Genomic DNA, 27123 nt, shown 5'->3' with positions numbered 1-27123 from the left:
CAAAGTAGGACACCTCGGGTATGTTCAATTTTTAAAATTATCCTATTTCTTCGTTTGTGTTCCAATTTAAAAAAAATTACACATACAGAATCTCCTCGTCGAGCACTAAACCTCGTCGTAGCTATCAATTATCTCTTATAGCTTAGGAGATATTCGCGTTTGAAAATTTAATTTTCAAAATTTTTACCCACCCTACACCAGTTTTTTGGTGACCGCGGTTCCAAATATTCTCCGATTTTATCCATTTTTCTTTTATAGGATTTTCTAAGAGGATGTATAATGAATTTGTACTTTTTAAAAAGCTAACTTTAAGCCAAATATTTTAAATGAAAAAAAATTTGATACCGACGGGATCAGGTCCATTCAAAAAATGCATATTTTTATGTAAAATTCAACTTTAGGGCAAAAATTTTCAAATCGCATACTCGATATCAAAATATAATAACTTATTTTAGATGGCCCAATAAGTTCTTAACTATTTTGTAAAGGGTTCCGATAACCCCGCCCCTATTATGGATATTATAGCCAAAAAACGAAAAAATCCCATTTTTGGAATTTTTGGAACAACTCGCTGAAAATTTACCTAGCACTGTTATTTACATTCATAAAAATGTTATTATGTAGGCAACATGCTTATTTATGAATTTCTATGTTAGGTAAATTCTCAGCGAGTTGTTTAGTTTTCCCTAATTTATTTGACACGTAAAAAACATAAGGTAGAGACATGTTATATATCAATGGATAGAGGATTTTGTCTACTTGACGGAAAATACGTGGAAACTTATAAATCAGCGTGCAATGGGAAAGAACGGAGTCAACTGTGCCAAAACAAGAACTGAAAAACTTTAGACAACAAGAATACGCTTGATTGGACCAGAGGGCGGAGAAAAGCGCAAGGGCGGATAAAAGGCTATGGAGGAAATAAATTGCAACAAAAGCGTAAGCAGCAGAAGATACCCATCGCAACCGAGACCTCTTCCAATCAGTGCGTCAACTAACGAACTCCACATTCTCTACCACCAAAACTTTAATGAATAGCAATGGAATGAAATGACTACGTCGAAAGAGAGACAGATTAAGATATGGGAATAATACTACACAAAACTGCTCTCTGCTCCAACTCAAACACCGACAGCAAGCATATGCACTTGCCTTCAACACCATGAGGACAATCAATTTGACACCGCACACCCGAGTATTCCCGAAATATCATTCGTGATTTCTTCCCGCATACCTCCAGAGTTATTGAAAGCCGACTGTATACTAAGCGTTGAACTCCTGCATCCACTTCTGGGTTAGCGAAACACTGCCGACTGAACTCACTCAGGTGATTATAACTCTGCTGCCAAAGAAAGATTACCTCTCTGATTGTTTAAATTGGAGAGGACTAGGGTTACTAAGCATGGTGCATAAACACAGGAATGGTGAATAAACAGAGGAATTTCTTGGGGACTACAAGACAATCTTGGAGATCTAGCATATGCTGATGACATCTTCCTCCTCGCACATAAACACAGCGATATAACTGGTATGCTGACCGATATTATACAGTATGCTGCGCTAGCAGGCTTCTCAATAAACATACCTAAAACCAAAGTAATGCGCATAAACACAAATAAACCCCGAACAATTTCCGTAGGCAACATAATGTGGACTCATTTCGTTATTTAAGCAGCCTCATTAAAGCTAAAGAATTAATAAGGGGCGTGCAGCATTGAGCTCTCTCGAAAAGATATGGAGGTCCACACACATCACAAGAAGCACCAAAATTAAAATATTTAATGCCAGCATAAAATCTATGACTCTTTAAGGCTGCCAAAAAGAATTGAAGGCTTTGCAAGCCTTTATCAGTCACTGCTTATGGAAAATCATGCGCATATTCTGGCCGAACACCATCACCAATGCGGCTTTATGATCGGCAACGCACCAGGAGCCAATATCGTTAGAAATTCGATGACGCAAGTGTATGTGGATTGGCCATATCCTAAGTAAGCCACATGATGATATCGCATGCTCAGCTCTGGATTGGAATCCTCAGAGTAGTCGCAGAAGAGGTAGACCGGCTAATACATGGAGGCGACTGGTAGACGTAGAAGCAGGCTACACATGGCGGGAAATTAAAAACTTAGCTTTAGACAAAGTAGAATGGAACTATGTGGAAATATATATAAGTAGGCGTGACACCTTTCATACCAAGTAAATAGTTATTATGGAATGTATGGTGAACTATAATATTAGTTTTAGCAAAAATGGAATGGATCGGAAAATGGGTTGTGACACCTATCAACAAAGTAAATAGTTATTTTTGAACATCTGGAGAATTATATGAAATTGTAAAAGTCTTCAAACTTTGTATGAATCGAGTTCGAGGATTGAGTCAGCTCCCATAAAAGTAAACAGTAGTTCTAAATATTTAGAGAACTATATAATTTTGTTTGAGCGAAGCGCACACAGCCTCAAAAATGAGTAAACTCCACAAATTATTTGATTTTATTAAAGATAATGGAAATCCTAAATTATATTCATCGATTAATACATAAAAGTTTCGGTTTGTTGGAGATTGGGCAGAATAATGGATTCGGTTCTGAAAAAAAAGGATTTAAGTCGCACTATAATGATTTTCATGATCTTAAAAAATTAAAAAAATCGCTGGTGTTTATTCAATTTTGAGGCTGTGTCTATATATTTGGGAACGGCGAGAAGCCAAAAAACATTTGATGTGGAACTCGCCAAGGTGGGGTGATCAGTCATCTACTGTGGTTGATTTTTGTAGATTTGGACAATAAGGAAATTAATGTATTTGCTTAAGACGAGTCATTCAGAAACTCTTGGTTAGTGACAAATATCCAAAATAGAACAATTATGTTTGACTAAGTTCCGTGAACTTTTACAGAGTGTATAAATGTACCACCTGATAGGCCATGTTAAAGTGACAGGTTCCTTCCTTTCTAGTTCCGTAGCAGTTCCCCTCCCATTATGGATCAAATGAAACTCGAGTGACATATTCTATTTTAAAATTTGCTATTTGTACAAGCCTTGTGTAGCTATTGTTATGTTGTACTTACGTTGGGTACAAATATGTTTGTAGTTAGTCAGTAGATATTCTATAATATTCAATAATAGATTTTGTGTGAATATTTCCAAGGCAACATATCTTCCGAAACCTTTTTTTCTACAGGAAATTACATGTCTACTGGCTTAATGTTACATACGCTTTGATAAATGTCTGGGCGTCACCTTTTTAACAAATATTTCCAATGTTTTCTGTAATTTTCTATAGTACTCGTATCATCATTAAATAAATGTGCGGTTTTTTACATTTATTTATTTTTTTTTTTTGGTCTGGTGGGACTTTTGCCAAAAACTGCAGAATATCGTTGCATTTTTTATAAGTGAGGCCAAAAGTCAAAGCAGCAACAACTGCTTAACATCATCACGAGAATATGGCAAAGAAAATTAAATTTACAAAAAGGAAAAACCAAAATAATACTTCAGCTTGTGTTTATCATTATCGTCATAACGTATCAAAATAAAAGGAAGAGTGTTTTTTCCCTCGATGTTGCTGCTGCTATAATGCTGCAGTTGTTGTGACTTGGAAGACGCCAAACAAAAGTGAAATTTTCCATAGTTTCTTAATGATGTTGGAAAAATGCTAAAAGGCAAGTCAAGGTTTGAATGGCATGTTGATTTTCAAGTTTCTGATAAACCCCACCAGAAAAAAAAACAAACAAACAAAAGGAAAATAAAATTGTGTCATTGAGGATTTAAGAAGTTAATGAACTTTTTTAAATAAAGCTTACTATTTGGAAGTAAGTTTTTTTATTTGGTCATACAAATCTTTAAAAAAGGCGCAGCTGAAAAAGAAATTTTTGGAAAATAAGAAGAATATTTTGCATTTCTAATGGCAATGAACACTAGTTTTTAAATATTTTAAAAACACAAGTTGCAATTTCCTTTAAAAATATTGCAAATAATAAATATTTAGAATCGGTTCATTATTTCTTCCAGTTTGTTCCAGGAATGTGACCATATTGCTCCTTTCAACAGGCATCTGTCAGTTGCTCACATGGCTCAGTGGTTTAAATTTTGAATGATCACTTGGGTATGAGAAAGCTTTTCGCAAGATGGGTGCCACGTTTGCTCACAATCGACAACAAACGCAATCGAGTACACATGTGCAGTTTTCATGCCAAAAATACATGAATTAGACTACGAATTGCTCCCTCATCTAGTCTATTATCCGGATTCCCGAGTGACTATTTCTTATTTCCAAACCAGAAGATATGGCTCTTGGGAAAGAGATTTGACTCCAACGATGAAATCATCTCACAAAAAATATCTATTTTGATGACCTCGACAAATCTTAATTTTTGGAATGGATAACAAGGGAGACTATAATGGATAACAAGGAGACTAGACGTAGCAACCAAGTGTCTTGTTTAGTGACAGTTTATTTTATTCCAGAAACTCTATCACAAACTCTAAAGCGAAACATTAAAAATCTTTCTATTTAACTAACGTATAATTAATATTAATAACAATCTAACAGGTCGTATACATAATTTAAATTTATCGTATTCTCTCCAAAATATTTCACTTTACCAACCAACATTTCTTCATTTCATTAAAACTCACCTGAATTAACAAACACAGCGCTATTGTTAAAGTAAATTTCTTAATCCTCATTGTAATTGAAGGTGATTTTCGGAATCTGCAAAATAAAAATGAAGAAAAAAAAATTAAACAAACAGTTAAAGATAAAAATAGAAATAAATATTTAAATTTAGCTGTGAACAGTGAAAGTTTAATGTGTTTGATTTTATTTGTTTTTATTGAATGGATCAATATTATCACGAGTTTATTTGATTTTTTTTCTCTCTTGTGGATTTGATTGTCGTTGTTGTTTAAATTTAACATGATTTTGCTATTAATTGCTACAAGTGTCGTTCACAACAATCAAACAACAACAAAACAAGCAACCATTCATTGAACCATCCATCCAGACAGCCAACCAGCCAGCTAGCTAGCCATCCACTACCACCGCCACCAATAACATCTGACATGCCTTCTGGCTAAAATTGTATCGCAATTGTACTTTTAGTTGTTCAATTCATTGCTACGATAATGTATTTTAGCCTCAGGCATTCTGACAAGTGTTTGTGTTTGCGAAGTTGGTTCACTGTGATTTTCTATTGTTTTATTTTATGGCCATAAACACTGCCATGAAATTAATTAAAATTAAATGGATTTGATTAAAACAAATAGTAAATTTGTACATAATAATAATAGCCATCAAATTTATGGATTAATAATGGGAAAATCAATATTGAAATTTAGTTCTTTATTATCAAAAGCTTATTAAAAATAAATTTTAAACCAATAGGGTAAATAGCTGAAATCACTGAGAGGACTTTATGGATGTTTCAGACATTTATATATTTTTATATCCACCAACAGAAGGGATGACAAAAAAGAATTTGTCAATCTGTTTGTAACACATCGGTATATTCATCATAGATCCACATAAGTGCATATATGCTGGGTCCTTATAAAATTCTAAGATGAAATTTCTCTCAAATATTTTTTGTTGATCAGAAATGTTTGGTATTGAAAATGGGCAAAATCAGTGGACCAAAATGAGAGACAACTTCCAAAAAATTTTAAATTTTTTAAAATTTGTTTTCAGTTTTCTTTAAATATATTGAATACATTGAAATTTTCGCTCCATGATTTCTCCAAGTTCCCATATATAAATGCCTATAGATTAGCAGTATCCATACAAAATTCACAAAAAGTAAGTTTCACATAAAAAGAAATAACAAAACAATGGTTTCTTTGGATCGGTACATATAATATGCATAAATCTCTTTTAAATATCGTTGAAAGATTTTCCCGTCTCAAGGAAAATAGTGCGTATCCAAGTAGTCTTCGGTCTTCTTCGCAAGCGAGAACCTTGTGGGTTCCATTGTAGTGTTGCGTGGCATATATCGTTGTATGGCTTGCAGAAAGTGTGGCCTAGCCAGTTGTATTTTCTTCTTCTGAATTGTGTATTGATGTCTTTCTGCTCAGAAATTCACTGGTACCGCAAGGCTCCTTTCTCTTCTTTCTCCTACTCTATTCCTTATTTTTCTAAATGACCTTCTACGTCAAACTTCCAACCCTATCTATTATTTTGCAGATGACAGCAACATTTGACATTCATATTCATTCAGTTGTAGACCAAGCCTGTAGAAGATTGGGACAATGTGGCAAAACATGAATGATTCCCTTAATCGGGACCTTGTGACAATCTCTGAAGGGGGTCATGCGAATAGGGTCGCTTTCAACGCTCGCAAGCCTCAGTGTTGCATGTTGACACAAAAACGAACGACAGACAATGTTGCTTCATTTGTATTTATGGATGGTGTAAATATTATGGAATCAGATGCTCTTGCTGGTCTAAAGACATTTTTCAAGTGCCGAAAGAAGCATTCAAGTGTCTCGGTTTTTTGAAACGGAATAGGAATTACTTTCAAAGTCTATTTTGGAAGGTAATTACTGGTGACAGTAGGATTCGCTGGAGTACCGTCGCAATGTGGACTGCGTTTCACTGTTCTATCGGTACTACAATGGAATGTGTTCTGATGAAACTAGGGAACTTGTTCCTGATACCCGTAGATTTTTACGTAATACACATTTTTCATCAAGAACACAAAAATTAGTTCTTTAGCTGTACTGTACGTATGTGGAAACTTCCCGCTGAAGTATTTCCTGTCATTTCCAATGTGGGAAAGTCCGAATGTCCACAAACTTGCCTCCCTCCCATAACCTATTTTCCTAGTTCCAACACAATGCTTTGCATGATTAGGGGTCAAAAAAACAGAAAAAAAAAAGATATGTCGCAGTCATCTGGGGGCAAATCACGGCATTCGATATCGAGTGCACGTTCGTGTAGAAAAAAATTTCGATGGCAGCAATGTTTTGGATCACAGTAGTCTATCGTAATTTACATTACCTACTACTATTTTTTACATTGCTGAAGCAAATGACAATAAGAAAAACAAAACAAAAAAGGAAAACAAAATAAATAAATTTGTAATAAATTGTTAAATTGTGAAAAAAAATGCAGAAAACATTTAATAAAAATGGATTCAAATGTTTTTTTTTTGTATTCCTCATCATCGGCCAGTGACAAATTTCAGAATGTTTTATACTTTGATTAGCACAAAGTACCATGTGTAATGTTGTGAAAAACGTAAACAAAACAAATTGTGGCCCAAAATTTTACAATTTTAAAATAAAATATGTATATTTTTTACACTTATTTTGAGAAAATATCAGAAAAATTCGTATATTTTCATTTATTTATTAATTTACTTCATTGTTTTGTTTAGTTTTACCACTAAACGGCAGTGTTTGTTTCTTTTCGATAAGAGATTGCCAATCGAGTACAACTTCGAGTAAATACGTTTCGATAACGACTGCCGTGATCCACGTTAACTACATTTCGATGACAAAGTACTCGATTTCGAATGCGGTGATTTGGCCCCTGTTTGTGAAACTTTGCAGTTTAAGTTTAATGGTTTGGTAAACGGAGCCATATAGAAGAATCGATTTTATACAGTCGTTGTATATGTGTATATTTGTTTTTGGCGAAAGGGCGTTAGATGTCCAGACGTTTCCCAGATTTTAAAACGCTGTTCCTGCCTTATGTATTCCCATATCTGCGTCGTCAATTGCGCAACGCTTCCAAGATAGCTGAAGAGTGAATGTTGTTGGTCGATTACTTTTTACTGCGATGCACTTTATTTTTGCTGCGTTTATTCGTAAACCAAATTGTTCTGCTCTTAGGGATAGGTCATCAATCATTCCCTGCATGTTGTCTTTCGTTATGGCAAGTAAGATATTTGAGTTGCTGGTTGGGATGAATAACATCAAGGATTGTGATAAAAAGGAGCGGAGAGAGAAGACATAATTGTTTTACACTGCTTAATATATTGAAAGCTTAGCTGACTTTTCCGAGGTATAGTACGCTGCAATCTCACAACTATCAAGAAATAGTGGTCTGAAACTATATCAGCACTACGTAGCGCTCTGACATCTTGTAGTATTTTGAGCCATCTTCTCGTAAAACAGAAATTTTCAATTTGGCTCTGAATGGTATATCGTGTGTCATTCGCTTGCCACGTCATTTTGTGGTGTAGTTTGTGAGGAAAGTAGGATCCACCTATAGCAAGTTCATGTGCAGCACATGTTTCCAGAAACAGAACGCCGTTTTCATTTCTATCTAGAATATAACATCGTGCAAATGTCGCTGGCTGGTGCGCATCCGAAATTTACAATTTTCCATTAATCTGGCGCATTAATCAGTATTAATTCGACCGATGATGTGGGTTATTGTGGCTTTGAGAGCCACGCACTAAAAACCTAACAATAAAAAGTCTAACGCGGCCAGTTTACATCACCTCCACATAAGATGACCATAGCGCCGTCCAGATGAAACCACATGTTGGTTTCTATATCATCCAATTCAGACCAAACGAAGTTGGTAATCATCGACCTATAGTGCTCCAATGACGCCATCAGCCCATAATCTACACCAAACAGTGACATTTTCGGGATTAACGCTCGTTGATCTCTTGTGGATTGGTATCGTCGCTAATTGGACAATATTGTTTGTTGGCGTACCCATCCATCCAGAAATTGTCCTTACCGTAAAATTTATCCTATATGGATAAAATAATTTTTTTTATTTGCACGTCTTGTTGAGCGCTATATCCGCTATATCCAAACTCTATAAATGACTGACAATTCGAAGTATGTAGCTTCGATAATATGGTTCCTGTAAACTGTTACATCCTAACCGAATTTATCGTCTCTAGTTTCAGGTGTTTTGGGTTGTGCAAAGATAAAAAATATGGTCAGTCCAGTCACTAATATTTGTAAATTCAAATACGATTCAATAAAAACAAGTAAGAAAGTATAATACCCTACACCAAGTAAGTGAGTAAAAATAGTTTTCTTTTAAAATATCAATAATTTATATTCGTGAGTGATTTTCGGAAGAGGGCCTTATATGGGAGCTATGACCAATTATGGACCGATCACCATAAAATTAGGTCGTGTGATTTATGTCTATATAAAAGTTATTTATGTTGAATTGTTTATATACCAAACTTTTTAAGAGATTTATGCACTTTAAAGTGATTTTCGGAAGCGGGTCTATATGGGAGCTATGACTAATTATAGACCGATCGCAACAAAATTTGGTGACATGAATTTTGTATATATAAAACTTATTTGGAGCCAAATTTGTGTAGATACATATATAAATTAAACATTTATGACCGACAAAGTCAAATTTCGAGAGGACATTTGTATGGGGGCTAGGTTAAATAATGGACCGATTTCAGCCACTTTAAATAGGCTTGGTCCTTTTGCCGAAAAAAATATATGTAGCAAATTTTTTCGAAATATCTTCAAAATTGCGACCTGTACTCTGCGCACAGGTTTACAAAAGCATAATACCCACCCTACACCCTACAAATGTTTCTTAAACATTTTAGTGTTCTAAGTAGAACATTCAATTAAAATGTAATTTTTATTAAAAAGTTCATCAAAATATAAATTTTCTTAATAAAACTTTAATACTATAACAGTAAAGAAGTGGCCACTTAAAATCGGGACGGATTAAAGAGACCATAACTTTTAAATGAAACAACTTATGTTAACTTTTTATACATAACTAGCTGTCCCGGCAAACGATGTTCTGCCATAGCTCACAAAGTTTGAAGACTCCCACTATAATAGTTCTCAAGATATGCAATAATAAATTTTTATTTCGTATGGAAGGTGCCACGCCCATTGTACATATATAGGTCAGTTGTGGATCTAAACCATCCAGGAACCCATTCAAACCTACACACAAAAATTCATAGAAATTGGCCCAGCCGTTAAGGAGGAGTTCAGTTACTAACACACGTACAGAAGAATTATATATATAAAGATATTAAATGTAATTTATTAAGCTTTAAAAAAATATAACTGTAAGTTTATGTGTCTTTATTGCGAATAAATTTTCTGGCTTTTCTTTTTATGCCTCCCATTAATAGCTGCACAACTTTTGTTTCGTTCCAGCATATTTATTGCACTTTTTTCTTTCAATATATCTCGATTGGACGAAGATTTGGACAATTTGTTTAGTTGATGTGTTTTGGTATAACATCAATATTATTCTCATTATACCACTTCAAAAATTAATATCAGATGTGTGATGTCTTATAAATGACAGCAATTGCTTTTCCTATCTTTTTATACCCTACACCACCATAGTGGGGAGGGTATTATGCGTTTGTGCAGATGTTTGTAACGTCCAAAAATATTAGTCTAGCACCCACCTTAAAGTATACCGATCGACTTAGAATCACTTTCTGAGTCGATTAAACGATGTCCGTCCGTCCGTCCGTCTGGTTGGCTGGCTGGCTGTCCATGTAAACCTTGTGCGCAAAGTACAGGTCGCAATTTTGAATATATTTCGATAAAATTTGGTACATATAATTTTTTCGGCCCAAGGACGAACCCTATTGAAACTGGCTGAAATCGGTCCATTATTTCATATAGCCCCCATACAAATGTCCTCCCGAAATTGGACTTTATCGGTCATAAATGTTTATTTATATATGTATCTACACAAATTTCGCTCCAAATAACTTTTATACATACGAAATTCATGTCACCAAATTTTATTACGATCGGTGCATAATTAGTCATAGCTCCCATATAAGACCCGCTTCCGAAAATCACTTTAACGTGCATAAATCGCTTAAAAATGTTGGTATACACACAAAATTCAACATAGTTAACTTTAATATAGACATAAATCACACGACCTAATTTTATGATGATCGGTCCATAATTGGTCATAGCTCCCATATAAGGCCCACTTCCAAAAATCACTCAAAAATATAAATTATTGATATTTTAAAAGAAAAATATTTTTACTCATTTACTTGGTGTAGGGTATTATATGGTCGGGCTTGACCGACCATACTTTCTTACTTGTTATATATAATTTTGAAAATTCTTTAAAAACATGTCTGAGAAGCTTGACTCTTCAAACTGCAGCTGCGGATTGCCTGCCGAATTAATATTTTTATTCAATTTTACGTATTCATATTTAAAGGACACACAACCTCAAGCTGCCGAGATGTAAAATGTTTGACCTGATATCTGCCGAAAATCTGATTTCGGCTATCTTTTAACCCGTCAAAGTCGAATTTTCTAGATTTTTTTGTACAATTTTATCTCTAGCTTCTTTTCAATGGTGTCTACACTTTTAAAACTAAACATAACGACTTGCAATTCATTGTTGATTTGTTGTTAAAAACGTATGTAAATCTTTTTTCCATTTTGATAACAGGGGGCGTTGTTATGATTACTAAAGTGCGTACGGATTTTAAAACCTTAACTAAAGTATGCACTAACTATAGGCCTTAATTTGAATGATTGTCAGTGGTACTTTTGAAGATTTGTCCAGTAAATTTGATGTTTAAATGATTTTACCTTTTTTCAAACACATATTCACCCTTATTCTACTTGGCGTCGTCGACATCGTCGTCAATATTGAGTCAAAAAATGGTATGTGTTTCTCCGAAATCGATAACAATTGGTAACTTTTGACAGAATTTTATACTTTTATAAGTCGGATTAAAGTACAAAACGCTGTCAAAAGTTACCAATTGTTATCGATATCGGCGTAACATCTACCATTTTTTGACTCAATATTGACGACGATGTCGACGACGCCAAGTAGAATAAGGGTGATTATTCCCATATTCTGGAAGAAACTGAGTGGCACCTATTTTTCAATACTTATGTATATAGGTATGTGTTGATAAAAAATTTAAATTTAAAACTTAAAGTTGCTAAAACAAATTAAGATATGTATAGGAACATATAAATAATATAGTCACCCAATTTAAACTTAACACATTTCCAGTCCATCAGAAAATCACAAATAACATTTATGATTCAAGTAAACAAACTGCTCTAGATAGCAAGACATAATTCAGTTTTACTTTTCTGGATCATTACCTAGGAATTTTAAAGAAAACAACATAAACGTTACCAACCAATTATTAAACATCTAACAAAATAGTAAAAAAGTCTCTGGCAAACATTGAGTTTGTCAAAATAAATGTGTAAACAGAAAATACTTTCAATCTTTAACTCAAAAATTTTATGAATGAAACAGAAGTGAAAATTTCTTTGTAATTTACACCACCAATAAAACCATCAAATAATTTCTTCAAAATTAATGTGTTTACATTTCATTAATTTACAAAAAAAAAAAAATAAAAAAAACTCTTTCCCACAAATTATCAAATCTCACACATTCACATAAATACCATGTCAGCCAGCACTTTAAATATAAACTTTGGTTTTTTCCTCAACATCTTTTACTTAATCATTATGATCATCATGATCGTCATCTACCACTTAAAAAGACCGCACCTTGTCTGTAAAAGCAGACAAGAGCAAAGAAGAAACAACACTTTACCAGAGCTACTTGAGTGCAAGTCTTTTGGAAAAAAAGTAAAACTGAAATTGGGAGTTTTTTTTTGTTTGTTGTTGCTTAACAAAACAAAGTTTAACACGAAGCAACAAAAACAAATCATGAAATATTATTGTTCAGAACATAAACAATGTTAATAATAAGAAAATAAAATCCAAAAACAACAAATAAGATCATGAACCATAACACCTGTAGCCAAAGTGTTGACTTTTATGAATTCAAAAATACACGAACAAAGTCATGTTATAGCGTTACTTTTTTCGATTTTTATTGAAATTCAAATTTAAATTTTCATTTTCATTCATTGACTCATATTTATATGGAACGTATTCATTCATTTATTCATTTCACAAGCCTGGTCTCAGTCTGGGGATTTATTAGAGCATATTTTGTAATAACATTCATTCATTGCATTCAGAGTTTTGATTAAGCATCACATCATTTAATTTAGTTATTTGAATACAATCTACGACTTAGTCTGACTATAAAACATGAGATTTCTGTGGTAATTTCTCAATTAAAACGCAAGATTTAAGCAACATACGTGTTTATTGTTTGGCTGTTGTTGTTGGTTTTTTGTTGTTGATGTAAGATACGAAAGATTTAGGCATCAAACATTTTTTTTATTTAATTGAATTATTCACTTTAATTTGCATATTTCTTTTAATTTCACTTTTTTTTCCTCTGTTGTAGTAATTCAATATTTTTTATTATTGTTTGAAATTGTTCATTAATTAAGCCATATCAATTGAGATAAATCAGTTATTCGTACAAAATATGTATGTTAAATGATTAACTTTTTAAATATAATAATTAGATTTTATCATAATCATTACATGGTAAATAAATACAATTTCACTAGAGACTTATTCAAATTTAAACAAGTAAGAAACAGACCGAGCCAAATTAAGTTATGTTGCTTAATTTCATCGAAATTAACTTGAAATTACAATGAATGTCTCTGTCTTACTGCAAATACTTCATAGTTTTGCAACCATGTAATTTTAATATATTGGACACAAATTATACAGATATGAATCAGCTGGTTGCAGTAGAGTTTCCAAAAAACCGAAGAATTTCAAAACCGCGGTTTCGGTTTTATTTCGGTTTTGTAATAATTTGTTATAGAAACAAAATCAGTTGATAATATAGGAAATGCTATACAAATTTAAAATTCAAACTTGCAAGGTGTTCAAGAGGATAAAGAAAGATTAATTTTAAAGGTACTCTTTTACTATATTAAATTAGTTAGCGTATATACATTAAAGTTGGCTAATATGCTTTTCAGTAAAGAAATAATCAAGAATAGGGGACTCAATGGTATTATGATATCAAAAAAGGAGAACTAAACCAAACTAAGGAGTACTTTTTCGTTCTTCAAAATGGTACACATGATTCTGAATGAGTTAGAATTTACAAAAGGATACTTTAGTGCCTTTCTTTAGCATTTTCTATAATAATGGACCTGGAATCATGAGCTAGAATCCATATTACAATGAATCAATAAACATGAAACTAGAGACATGTTATCCTGAATTATTATTAGATATTTTAAAACAACTAAGTCTTTGTAAGAAAAATGTTTTATTGTTTTCTTTTTTTAATTAAATAAATAAACAGTACTTTGGTTTAATTATCAGGAAATACTTGTAGATCAATATGAGTTTGTGTGCGAAATGTAGCCTGCTACATCATATGAAGCAATTAAGTAATACAATTTAAAAAAAAATTAAAGAAATCTTTACCAACTCTGGTGTTAAATAGGAAGTTTAGGGTCCTTATACCTAAAAGGGACGAGTGGTTACATCAAACATGGTGCCAAAATAATGCTGATGGTTTCACACAGGCTAATGGTGACACTGGGGCTGGGGTTCCAATTTTCAAAGGGGTACATTTCCATCAATATTTCAGGCGGAGATTTACGCCATCCTTATATGCTCCAATGAGTGCTTAAGAAGGAGACTAAGGAATAATAGGATATTTGTAATGTCTGATAGCCAGGTTGCTCTTAGAGCCTTATCATCATATGAGCTGAGATCTGGTGTTGTTATGGACTGCTGGACATCCTTGAATGAACTCGACGCACACAATGAACTTACAATATGCTGGGTACCTGGCCATGAAGGTCACGCTGGCAACAGGGATGGTCGACGCTCGTTTATAGGTCCTGAACCGTTCTTTGGCATCCCACGTGTATAAACTATAGAACGTATTCGTTCTTGAATCGAAATTTGCCCGTTTTTGCGGTAACCTACCAGGACTAAGACATTCCAAACGATTCATCACCCTATCCAGACGTAGATCCCAGTCGGTGCTTTCGCTCAGAAAGGATGACCTGAGGATACTTACTGGGTTATTCACTGGACACTGTGGTTTAAAGTATCACCAATGTATGTTAGGTAACGTTGAGAATGAACAATACAGGTTTTGTGGACTTCATGCCGAAACCTCTGAACTGGGCCTTAATGGCCCCGAGGGACGTAATTGAGCTCTCATCAAATAGAATACTTGGTTTTATAAGTAGCCTAAATCTGTTAGGATGAAAAAATCTAAGACTACACAAAAGATCCTTTTGGTCGCAGTGCGTAAAGATTCACTAATAATAATAATAGGGATATTGGATAAAAAAGTTTTTTTCTAATTTCAAAATTTTTAATTTTTCTACTGAAAATAGATTAAAAGTAAAAATCAAAGAATAATTGTCGGTTTCGGTTTTAGGCCTTAAAAAACCGCGGTTTCGGTTAAAACCGAAATGGAAACACTAGGTTTCAGAAATATAATAATAGAAAACAAACAAAATAAAATGTTGTGGTTTGTAAAGAGGGACAAATATATGTCACACTCGTTGCCTATTGAAAATTAAATTTATTCTCTCGATCTGCAAACCATTGAAAGTAGTGGTTGTAGAACGTCAAAATAAACATACGGTTCGATATTTTTGTCATTTTGCGCTGAAGCACACCGATTGTTCATCAAAGGTTATGGTGAATGTGTTCCATCGGATTCAAAGCGCGAGAGATGGTTTGTGCGGTTCAGAAGTGGTGATTTTTACACGGCGGACAAAGACCTACCAGACCAGCCAAATAAGTTTGAAGACCAAGAAATGGAGGCATTACTCCATGAAGACTGTTGTCAAACTCAACAAGAGCTAGCAAAATCATTGGGAGCTACTCATTCATCAATTTCAAACCGTTTGCGAGCAGCAGGATTCTTCCAAAAGCAGCGAGATTTGGTACCATACGAATTGAAGCCGAGAGACGATTTCAACGTCCGAAATGATGCTTGAAAGCTATAAAAGAAAATAATTTTTGCACCGAATCATTTCTTGCGATGAAAACTTGATTCATTACGATAACCCGAAGCATTAGATATCGTATGTGAAGCCCGGCCAACCAGCCGAATCGATACTAAAGTCAAATACACATGACGCTAAGGTAATTCTCTGTATTTTGTGGGAGCAAAAACTGTCAAGTGGGGCAACCGGCGGGTTCACCTAATTCGAATACGCTGAATCCAGTAGTTTTCGTGCATAGTGCTATGAGCTGCTGAAATCTGACTAGACCATCACAGGGAACATGATTCGTTTGAAGCGAACATTGGCCAGACATGAAACTGTAATATTCCATCATGTCAACGCTCGGCCACATGTTACAATACCTGTTAAAAAGTATTTCGAATGAAGTGGTTGGGATGTTTTGCCTCTCCCGCTTTTTATACATAGTCCAGACCAGTCCCCGTCCGACTACTATTTGTTTCGATCGATGCAAAACCCTCTCACTTGGATACACTTCACTTTGGAACAGAGTATTCGATATAGGCTTGATTCGTTCTTGGCCTCAAAAGATGAGTAGTTCTTTTGGCTCGGAATCCATGTCGGAAAAGTTCATAGCTAACAATGGCCAATACTTTGAATAAATTTATATTGTACAAATGTTTCAAAATAAAAGCTAAACATTTTAAAAAGTCCCGAATTTTTAAGGCATCGTTTTTTGGTTAATCGTTTAAAAAAATTGTTCTGAACCAGTCAACCGGTATTTTAATTTTTGTAAAATCAACCGGTTTAACTTTTCGTTTTTTTAATAAACCAGGTTTTTTAAGACGATTAACCGGTTTTCACGAAATACTTTGTAAAGCTTATTTGAACATTGCATTTGACAATATTTCGTAAAAAATACAAAATTATTGTATAAAGTATATAAGGCGTCTTATATTAAAAGATTTTAAATTTGCAAGGATTTACTACACAATTCTTAACATATATCTTATTAGCGTCCACAAAACTGAAATAGGACGCCAAAACAATAACTATTTTTAGTTATTTAAATAAGAAATAAAATTAATGGTTTTTATGATAGGCATGATATGGAATTAAAGCCAATAAGTTAATTTATTGCTATTATTTGTTGCATTGTTCTGAAAAAAATAATAAAAAAACTAAAAATGCGTCTCCTGAAAAATGATTTTTTTTAGTTATGACGTTGTAATAGCAAATGAGCGACATTTATTTTTAATGAAAGCGATATCCTTGGAACAAACGATAATATCAACACAGTGGAATCATTCGATTAGCAACAAATTCATCATAACAAAGCTGAATATTGTATCTTTAAGAAGAAGAAATTCTCGATACAAATTTCGCGAAAATTTCCCGGAAAATTTTTCCCACGTAGGAACTCTATTCTGATATCATAAACGATATCATTTACGGACTAATTCTTATTTGCATTAGCAATTTTATATGTAGAAATAATAAAGAAGACATTTAACTATTTTACAAGATTATAACTCTCGTTATACCGAGATTTTATTCTATCTACTTTTTGTTTAAATCGACCTCAAGTCACACACATTTCAATAATTTGAATTATATCTTAGAATTCTTTTTTTTTTTTTTTTGATTCGAAAACTTCTCACAGGTTTTAGAAATGGGTTACAAGAATGATTAACAATATGGGAGATTTCATGTCAAGTGAACCAACTTTTAAAATCGATGTCTTCCGAAATTTGCAGCAAGGTTAGACCTATTGGATAGTAATTCAGACACAAGATCGGTCAAGAACTCACTGAGTTTGACATTTTGGCCAAACATGTGTTTTTTGTCATCCGTTTAATTTAGGTAATAAGTTCTTAGGAAAATGTGTCGCACATAGTTTAGTTAGCTATTTCTTTAATCTTTCGAAAAAAAAATATTTAAAAAATTTCAAATTTTTTTCCGAAATCAAAAAATTTTTTGATGGGCCATTTTTTTTTTCTTAAAAGGAAGCTTATATATTTTCCTTGAAGACCTATTTGGTCGCTGAATGGGATGCGAATTCCATATCTATCAAAATAAATGTTTTGTATTCAAAACATACATTTTTTGAATTTTCTTGCAAAATCAAAAACTTTGTTCACTTTTTTCAAAATGGACCCTTTTTTAATTGTTTTTTTTGCTCAAAAGAAAGCTTAGGTCCATTCATTTACGAGAGTTTTAGTCTCTTAGTGGGATGCCATCTTCGCCATAAAGATTCTCCCTGAAAATTCTCGCTGAAGTTTCTATCGATCTATAGCTTTGTTGGAATACAAAATATTCTCAAAAAAATCCAAGAAAATTTTGTTATATTGTCAATATTTGAAAAAACAAATCATGAAATACCTGCTAGATTTTACTATTTTTTGTGGTATGTTGTATAAACGAACACACTTTATAATTGGGCTCCAAACCAATTTTTTATTCAAATTAAATTAATTTTTGGATTACATTTTTTCAGTTTTCTGCATTTGCTATTCCGATTCGGATGTCTTCAGCAATTTTTAGGTTTGCACTGTATTAAGCTGCAAACATCATCTATTTTTTTTTAACAAACACCAAAGCGTTTTGCTTGTCTGCAGATACACCCAGAGTCTCTAGCGGGAATCGAACCCGCAACCCTCAGATTTATAGTTTCGCTATCGACGGTCAATCGGGGCATCCAAAATTTCAAAATAAAAACGTTTTTTTCTAAAAAAAAATAAAAAGTCTTGGCCAAAAATTCTTAATTTAAATTTAAGTATCTTTAGACCTGAAAAGGTAGGGTCACACATGGCAAATGTTTGATGAATAAAATATATTTAATCAAAAAGTTATACGGGAATACAATATTGATTTTTTTTTGTTAAGAATTAGTGTGCTGAATTCCCAATAATTGATAAATTGACTGAAATTTATTGTTGGGGATAAGCTAGTTCCTATGCGCATTTCACTGGTTGCTTAGACCAGATCATCAGGAAACCTTTTCCTTATATTTTAATTTTTATTTTTTTCAAAAACTCATTTTACTTAGGATAAATCAAAACAAATATTTAGTTTAATTTTATTTGGGGCTGTTTAATCTTACAATATAATTGTTTGATCTAATAAATTTGTGCTAAAAAAAGTGGTTACGCTTTTTTGAGCAAATATTTGCCATGTGTGACCCTATCTTAAGAATTGCCTCAGTCTTATATGCATATTTGGTTAAATTTTCTAGTCTTATTGGTTTCTTCTCTATAATTTTCACATACATTGCTTTTCAATAAATCGCTTTAACAACATGTAATCAAATAAGAAATCTATTTAATAATATTAATGATACATTTTATATTTTTACGACCACAATCGAATTCAATCATATAAACATTTAACAGCAGCTCAACATGCCGACGAAACGTTAAATCCACTCAATTGCGGACAAGCGCGTGGAGAAGTAAAACAAATTTAATGATCTGCAAAATACAATTTAACATTGAACAAAAATCTACAAAACAATTTGTATAATAAATGGCAATAGAAAACAAAAATGAAAGTTAGAAAATGTGAAACAACAGGAAACAATTGCGATTGAGTAATAAAAATTATTACAGCTGCCGCCCACCCACTCAGAAATTGAAAATAATTGAATAAACAATAAATCTAAATAAAAAATTTCGATAATTTAAATAAAGCCTAAATATTGTAATATGAATAAAACAAGTTTATTAAATAAAAAGTACTTGGGTACAATTGAAATTTATGAAGATTTAAAGAAATAATCATTTATAATTTTGCAGCGAATGAGTAATCGATGAAGAAACTTAAATTTGACAAACGTTAAGTAATTATATAACAGTATCATTTATTAACTACACAATTCATAGGCGGATACCTTATTTATAGGCTACAAATTTCACAAATTGTTAAAGCTTTTTTAATGCTGAAAATTAATGTATTCAGAATAATGAAAAATTACAATAAACTAATTGCTGACGTTATCATAATTGTATTAAAATACTTTTTCGAGGAATCTTTGATATTAATTTTATTGTTCTTCTAAATATTTGTAATTTTTCAACGTTATTTTCATTCGATCTGAGAGCGCTTACTCTGAAGGATAAATTAAAACTTATACTCTGAAGGATAAAATAAAAGCTTATTCTGAAGGATAAATTAAAACTTATAAGATCAATGAGGAGATATTTAAAAAAAAAATTAATTAATGAATTAATACAATTAATTAAGCTGATTAGAATTTATTCGCGAACGAAATAAACTAAATAAGAATTGAGTAGGTCCATACATCCAGCGAAAAAATGAACATATGTAGTATCCATATACGATTTGACATAATTCGGTGTCAATAATCGTACACGAACTGTGTCAATTTGACAACGAAGAAATGACACCATACCGTTGCAAAAATTAATATTTGTCACCACACCGTTTTCGATTTGACACCATCCGTTGTCGGCTTGACATGTTCCGTTGTCGGTTTCAACCATTACCTTTCAAAATTCACCATACAATTTGTGACGATTAAAATTAAAATACCTTATTTTTCATTAATTATTATATATTTATTTAAAATAAACACATTTATAACAAGTAATAGTGTTATATTCGTCTGAACCGAATTTCGTATTATGACTGATCAAACAGTATTCCGAGGGATATTTGTATGGGGGCTAGGTGAAATCATTCACTATTGGTCAATGATTTCCCATTTTCAATACCAAACAATCCTTATCGACAGAAAGTATTTGTGTGAAATTTCAGCCAGCTAGCTCCTTTCGTTTGGACCCTATAGAGTTTTGAACAGACAGACAAACCGACCTAGCTATGTCCGTATTAGGATCTTATGAGGAATTTATATACTAATGTGGGTCTGTGACAAATATTTTGATTTTATTCATTTAAGTTAAATTCTTGGCCCTAAATAACGCCATCACCAATTACGGCTTACGCTTAAATCTCTTCTAGGAACTGCCACATGGATTCGACCTCAACTCCTGAGTTTTATGGTCTCCACCAAAATCCAACTTCAGTTATGTTTCCAATTGAGTTTTGTTTGTTTTTTATAACCAAAACGAATGCATGTGGTTAATGTGAAAAGCTTCGAGAAATCGTAACGCGGTACAGTTGGACGAGTAATCGAAGGTAGCGAAAAAATTAAGGCCTGGTCTGGTTGCCTTTCAATGATAATGACGTGCGAGTTCTTCCTCCATCCAGAGCTGAATTACGAATGCGACAAATATTTTGGTGGGTATAAAAACATTGTTTCCCGGAATTGTTCTACTCGCATGTCAACAGTTTATTCAACTAACTATCTACTTACTGATATTATTAAGTAGTTGCACTGCTTATTTTTCACTTTTTGTTCACAAAACATAATTTGTTTAGCATTTGTTAAATTAATGGGTACTTTTGTGTTCTTAATAACAAAAAATTTAATGATAAATACCTTAAGTTCATCGTCTGAAAATCAATTTGCTTGTAATTCACGATGAGAAGTAGAGGCATATAATTTGATAACATTCGGTTGTCGATACATAACAGATTGTTTACAAATTGTAATAGTTTGATGTCGAAAAAAGTGACACCGTAACATCGTTGTTACGATAATTCCACTAAATCCATATAACGATGTTTTGGATAAAATTAAACTCCGAGGATTTTTAGGAACAATACAAATCATAAATAGGTTAATTTTTAAGTTGTTTAAATAACGAATTTGGTAATGTTGTGTTTTGTTCCAATTCATAGCATTTATTTTTTTTCTTCTTGGACTCATGAAATGACCCCTACTCATGCAAAGCATTGTGTTGGAACTAGGAAAATAGGTTATGGCAGAGAAGAAAGAGGGAATAGTGTTTGTGGTCATTCGATTTAAACTTTCCTACATTGAAAATTACAGAAAACTTTTCAGAATCGAGAGAAGTTAGTACCAACATCAAAAGCAATAAGTTTTGTTAAAAGTGCATCATGCCACACTCTATCGAATGCCTTGGAAATATTTAGAGCCACAAAATTACTTTCGCCAAAACTGTGATTGGAACGACACCATTTTACCAATAGGAAGGCTAGCAATTATCCCTTAGAGCGTCCCCTACGAAATCCATAGCCATGGTCGGTTAGTAAATTGTTGGACTCCAAACATTTAAAGATATGGTAGTTTACCATTCTTTCCATAAGTTTGGAAAGTGCAAAACAATTTATTATTAGACAGTAATTTTTAGGGTTATTAGCCTCTCCCTTTTCAGGAATTGGCGTGACATTAGCAACCTTTTAAAATACAGGAAATAACCCGGCATGGTATGAAGTGCTGAAAAGGTTAGCTAATGGACGAGCTAATATCGAAGTGCAATGCTTCAAGACCATCTGACCCAGGAGAGTTATTTACGTTGAGATCCGAATTAAATAGTAATTATGTCGGAAAATGATAAACTCTATTATTACATTACATTCAAATATTACAAAAAATCAACAATCTTTCCTCCAAACATATATGGTTATATCATCAGTTTCGTTGGCACTATATCCTGCTGGTTTAATAATATCTTTATATGATATACTAACTCCTAAATGTTGGACCAATGTTGGCCACAATATTTTTCAATAGTTTAGCAACATCAAATTTATTTTCTGAATTAATTACAACACCAAGAGTTATTCCATGAAGCAATCCTTTGTTAAGACAGCTTATTAATTTTTCTTTGTCTTAATTTTAAGTATGAATTTTGTTGATTTGTAGAGAGTTAAAAATATTTGTTTTTATACTGTTTATATCATTTATATGATATTCTGCCAACAGTTTTACATCATTAAGGAGAAAAATTATCAAAATTCTTTAATAAAAATAGTATTATTTTTATTAAATCATATTCAACATGCCCAAAATCTTAATCATACACAGAGAAAACTGATTCGTAATGGCAACCGAATTTGTTGCCAATCGAATGATTCTGCCTTGGTGACCGAATTTTACAGTTGTGGATACAAAATTTTAGAACTTGTAACAAAAATTTGGTTGTTTCAACTGAAATTCTTCTTTATCAATTGATTTTCAGTTGCTAAAACCGAAAAATGCTATATATGCAACCGAATCATTCGATTGGCAACAAATTCCGTTGCCATTACGAATCTGTTTTCTCTGTGTAGCAATAAAATTAATTTGTACAATTGACTTTTCACTAATATTTCGGATTTACATATATATTGCATAAATATGGAATTCTTTCATTATACTGTGAAATTATTGACCTTTGGTAGGGTTTTTAAGAATAGATTCAATAAAAAAACGAAGAACTTCAAAAGTGGAATTATTGCGTTTTGTAAACCTTCTTAATTGATATAAGTTTATCAATTTTGCTACTAAAGAATAAGCTGCAATATTGCCCGCGAGCCAAAAAGTGTTTTTCTTCCCGAAAAGGAATTTGAAAAGTAAATGTTCAGGTTCCCAAATTTCCGTATTTATCCATTGCAGGAAAATATAAAAAATATGTTCATTCTTCACTCGTTTATGTTCATTAAATTTGGAAATTTCGAATTTTTTTAGGGGCAGCCTCGATTTTAGTTCAGTATTGACGGATCTTGGATGTGACATAGCAATATGTGTTATTATTTCAATAGTTTTAAATCACTATCACTTCAGTAAGTTGCCACAAGTCTTAAACAGTATTTTATATATATTTTAGACAGGCACGGATCTAGCTCAATGATTTGGGAGGGGAAAATAGAGTAATTTCTACAATATATTTCCTGTTTTGTATATAAAAATTGTATATTTTGTTCTAAAAATATTCAGCCTAACTATAAAAGCCTTAAAGTAGATTTTAAGATCATAAAATTGACTATTATTTTAAATTCCGTACCATAAAACAAATTTAAAATGTTGTTTTATTTATTATATTAAAAAAAACTTTTGGTTTTGAAGTTTCATGTACATTTTCAGCCTATCTACAAAAGCCTTAAAGCCATATTTTAATTTTCGTACCATAAAACAAATTTAAAATATAATTTAAAATGTTGTTTAATTATTTCAAAAAAAGATTTTTGTTTTGAACTTTTATGTACATTTAGTTTTTTTGAATTTTTTGAAATTTCTTTTTTTTATTTACATTCATTGAAAAATATTTTGGAAAAAGTTTTGAAGCTAATAAAAACAAAAGTTCTATTTTAAAATAAAGTCGACTTTAACAAAAATTAACTCTAATTTTTCTATTATAGTTAGGGTGATTACTTTTGGGGAAGAAAATTTCCTTTTTTCCTCCCCTTGCATCCGCGCCTGATCGTAGATCTTTTTGCTAATAAAAATTGGTAAAAGAAAATTTGATAATTTTGTGAAATTTTCAGTGGCCCTTAATATATTTTCACTTCAAAATTTTAATGCGACCCTCTGTTAATATTATTTGATAGACAAAATAACTCAATTCAGGCAATTAACCATTTTATTCAATATAGTCCTACATATATAGTCCTTCCATTTATTTATTAAAGCGATCATACTCTGTTGTTAATAGTCATCAGTTTTTAACATTTTAACAACATCAAACTAAGATATTGGCTTCAAAATTTAACATCTTATAACATTCTACCGGATGGTGATTGTGTAATAGTTCAGTTATACAACCCTAAATCCAAAAGTTGAAATCCAAAATTTTAAAATAAAAATGAAAATAACTAAGAAAGACTAATAAAGATATAGACCTTGGATTCTGAAATTTTGCAATTTTGCTATTTGGAACAATTTAGGTCGGCTTCATAGATTTGTAATAATTTTTAAAAGTTTTATATAAAGAAAAGATTTCACTGAGATCACTTAACTATTTATTAAATAAATTGCAAATTTTCTTTTACATTTCTATTATTTATTATTTTAGTTTTAATTAAATTACACTTACAATTGAAACTTTTATTATAGTTGTTCAGCTATGAGTTAAATCCAACAGTTCTTTAATCCAACAGAACGGCCAATATTAAAGGCCGTATATGATTTTTGGGGAATTTGGGAAATAAAGTCCTTTTAGAGTTTTTTTTTAATTTTCTTAGGATCTCAAGATTTTATGTTAATTCTCCAACTTTAATATACTTTGTAGAATTAAACAATATTTTCAACACTTTAAATTTCTTTTGTTAACAAATCGAAATAATTAGTATTTTAACTGTTTAAATTTGTTTTTAATTATTAAACTTTTATAAATCCTTGATTTCCGCTTAATTTTTTAAAATCATCATCTCTTTAAAAAGAATGTTTAACAATTTAATTATTTTTTTTTGTTGAATTTTTTGCAAATATTTAGTTTTTGTGTTGTATATTTTTTTTCGTTATCGTTAAACTAGCTTTTATTTATTAAAGATTTTTATATTTTTGAGTTGGTATATTATTGTAACTGCTTTTTATTTAATTTTATTTATTAATAAAAAATTATATATTGTTTGAATGTGCGCGCGCGCGTCTAGTTCGTGCCATGGGTAACCGCAGAATGGTTAATACACCTGCTTTCTCATAGCGAATTACTTCGCATGCAGCGTAAGAAAATTTCTTCTTTCTTTTCAAAAAGCAACAACTACTGCTGCCAGTGCTTGTTGCTGTTGCCTCTTCTGTTGTTGTCGTTGATTTCGGTTTTGTTGTTGTTACTTCAGCTACTGCTGTTGCTATTGGGCCAAACAAAAAACGAAAAAATTAAACTCTCACACATCTTTGGTCGTCGGTCGTACATAGTAAAATTAAAATATGTATGAAAAAAAAAGTAAATAAAACTAAAAACAACAACTACAAGTCAGCTACTTTTGTTGTTGTTGTCGAAATTGTTATTAAAGATCATGATGTTGTACATGATCATCTTCATCATGATCATCATTGAGTTAATGATAATTAACTTTTCAAGTTGTTCAGACAACGTAGACGATGGTGAAAAAAGGTGCGAGTGATGGTTACTGTGTTTGCTTGAATTACTGACTGACTTTGTGACTGCCTGCTTACATGGTAAGTATATCGGTAAGTAATGCCAATGCCATTGTCAATGACATTGTTGGAAAGTGCCTTTTCAGTGTGTGACTGTAACTGTTGCTGTTTTCTTTGCATTTGTTGCCGGTAGTGTAGTGTTTATTTGATGACCATTGTTTGTTTGTTGTTGGCTCTTAGTGTTTTCGTATTTGATTTGAATTTGTTTTGTGTCTACAATCATCGATTGTTGTCTTGAAATTGCCTTTGTCATGTCCATATTTTTGGTGGTTGTTTTACAAAACTCCAAACAACAATATTTTCAAGCTTGTTGAGACTTAAATTTGTTTGCAACATAAATGTTGCAGACATACTTACTTACCTACTAGCACTTCAAGTTTCTGCTGCAACAATAATATAGAAATAAACAAACACTTATTTTAAAAACTTCACAAACAGCAACAACAATTAGTTAGTATGCCAGTGTTTGCTCTTCTCCCTGTAAACGTTAGACATACGTACATATGTACGATCCGGAATACAGCGAATGATCAATATTTTTGTGCAAAAACTACAGAAATACAACCAACCTGTCTGTAACTCTTCCTCATTGGGTAAAAGAAAATATACTTATAAATGTATCACTATACATAGAAAGGGAAATCTATTACCCCTTTCAGTTCGTTTGCATTTCATCTTGGAGGTCCGGCTTTTTGTGAAAAATCAGCTTAATGCTTTGGCTTACTTTAAAGGTGATTTTATTCAAAAAGCCATATTAAAAATTAGTTTTTTGGGAAACTGGGCAATTATCGATCCAAATTTCCAAGTCCTGTCATACGTCGACCGAAACTAAATATCGCAGATTTTTTTTTTCATCATTTATTTATTATATCTTCATTATTTAATGAACTAACAATAAGTGGTTCAAATCTTATATCTAATATTATTATTTAATTAGTCCAGCCAGTGCCGGACGAAAAAATTTTATGTTCATGGTTGTTTTGGTTAAATTGGCATTCTTCCTTCTAGATTAGGTCTGCTGTGTCCCTCCTTCTTAATCGAGTGTGGCCATCGAGTTATCTAATATGTTGCGGGCCAGCGGGTTTGGGTGAACTTCAAGTTTTTTTAAATATTTTTGTACGTTTTTCGAGATTTCAGTTTTTACAATGGGCACGTTTAGATCTTTGTGTATATTCGCGTTTTTGATATACCAGGGGGCAACTGTGATCATTCTTAGAAACTTGTTTTGGCGTCTTTGGATCTTTTCCACATTTGACGCTGAGGCCGTGCCCCATAACTGTATGCCATAACACCATATCGGTTTTATAATCATGTTATAAAGTAGAAGTTTACAATCCAAACTAAGCGTGGAGT

General features: G+C 32.2%; 1 protein-coding gene across 1 annotated transcript in view; it reads right to left on the bottom strand.

Moving 5' to 3' along the window:
- Positions 1-24825, bottom strand: part of dy (dusky) — a 52158-nt gene extending 27333 nt beyond the window's left edge. The window contains exons 1-2 of the mRNA XM_065508602.1: positions 24707-24825; positions 4636-4711 (exon numbers count right to left, since the gene is read on the bottom strand). Coding sequence (XP_065364674.1) covers positions 4636-4686 — 51 coding nt within the window. The 5' untranslated portion in view covers positions 4687-4711; positions 24707-24825. The remainder of the gene's footprint in view (positions 1-4635; positions 4712-24706) is intronic.
- Between the last annotated feature and the right edge of the window lie 2298 nt (positions 24826-27123).

Source organism: Calliphora vicina, chromosome 4 (genome assembly GCF_958450345.1).
Source record: "Calliphora vicina chromosome 4, idCalVici1.1, whole genome shotgun sequence".
Lineage (NCBI taxonomy): Eukaryota > Metazoa > Arthropoda > Insecta > Diptera > Calliphoridae > Calliphora > Calliphora vicina.
This window is presented reverse-complemented; position numbering and strand designations above follow the sequence as displayed.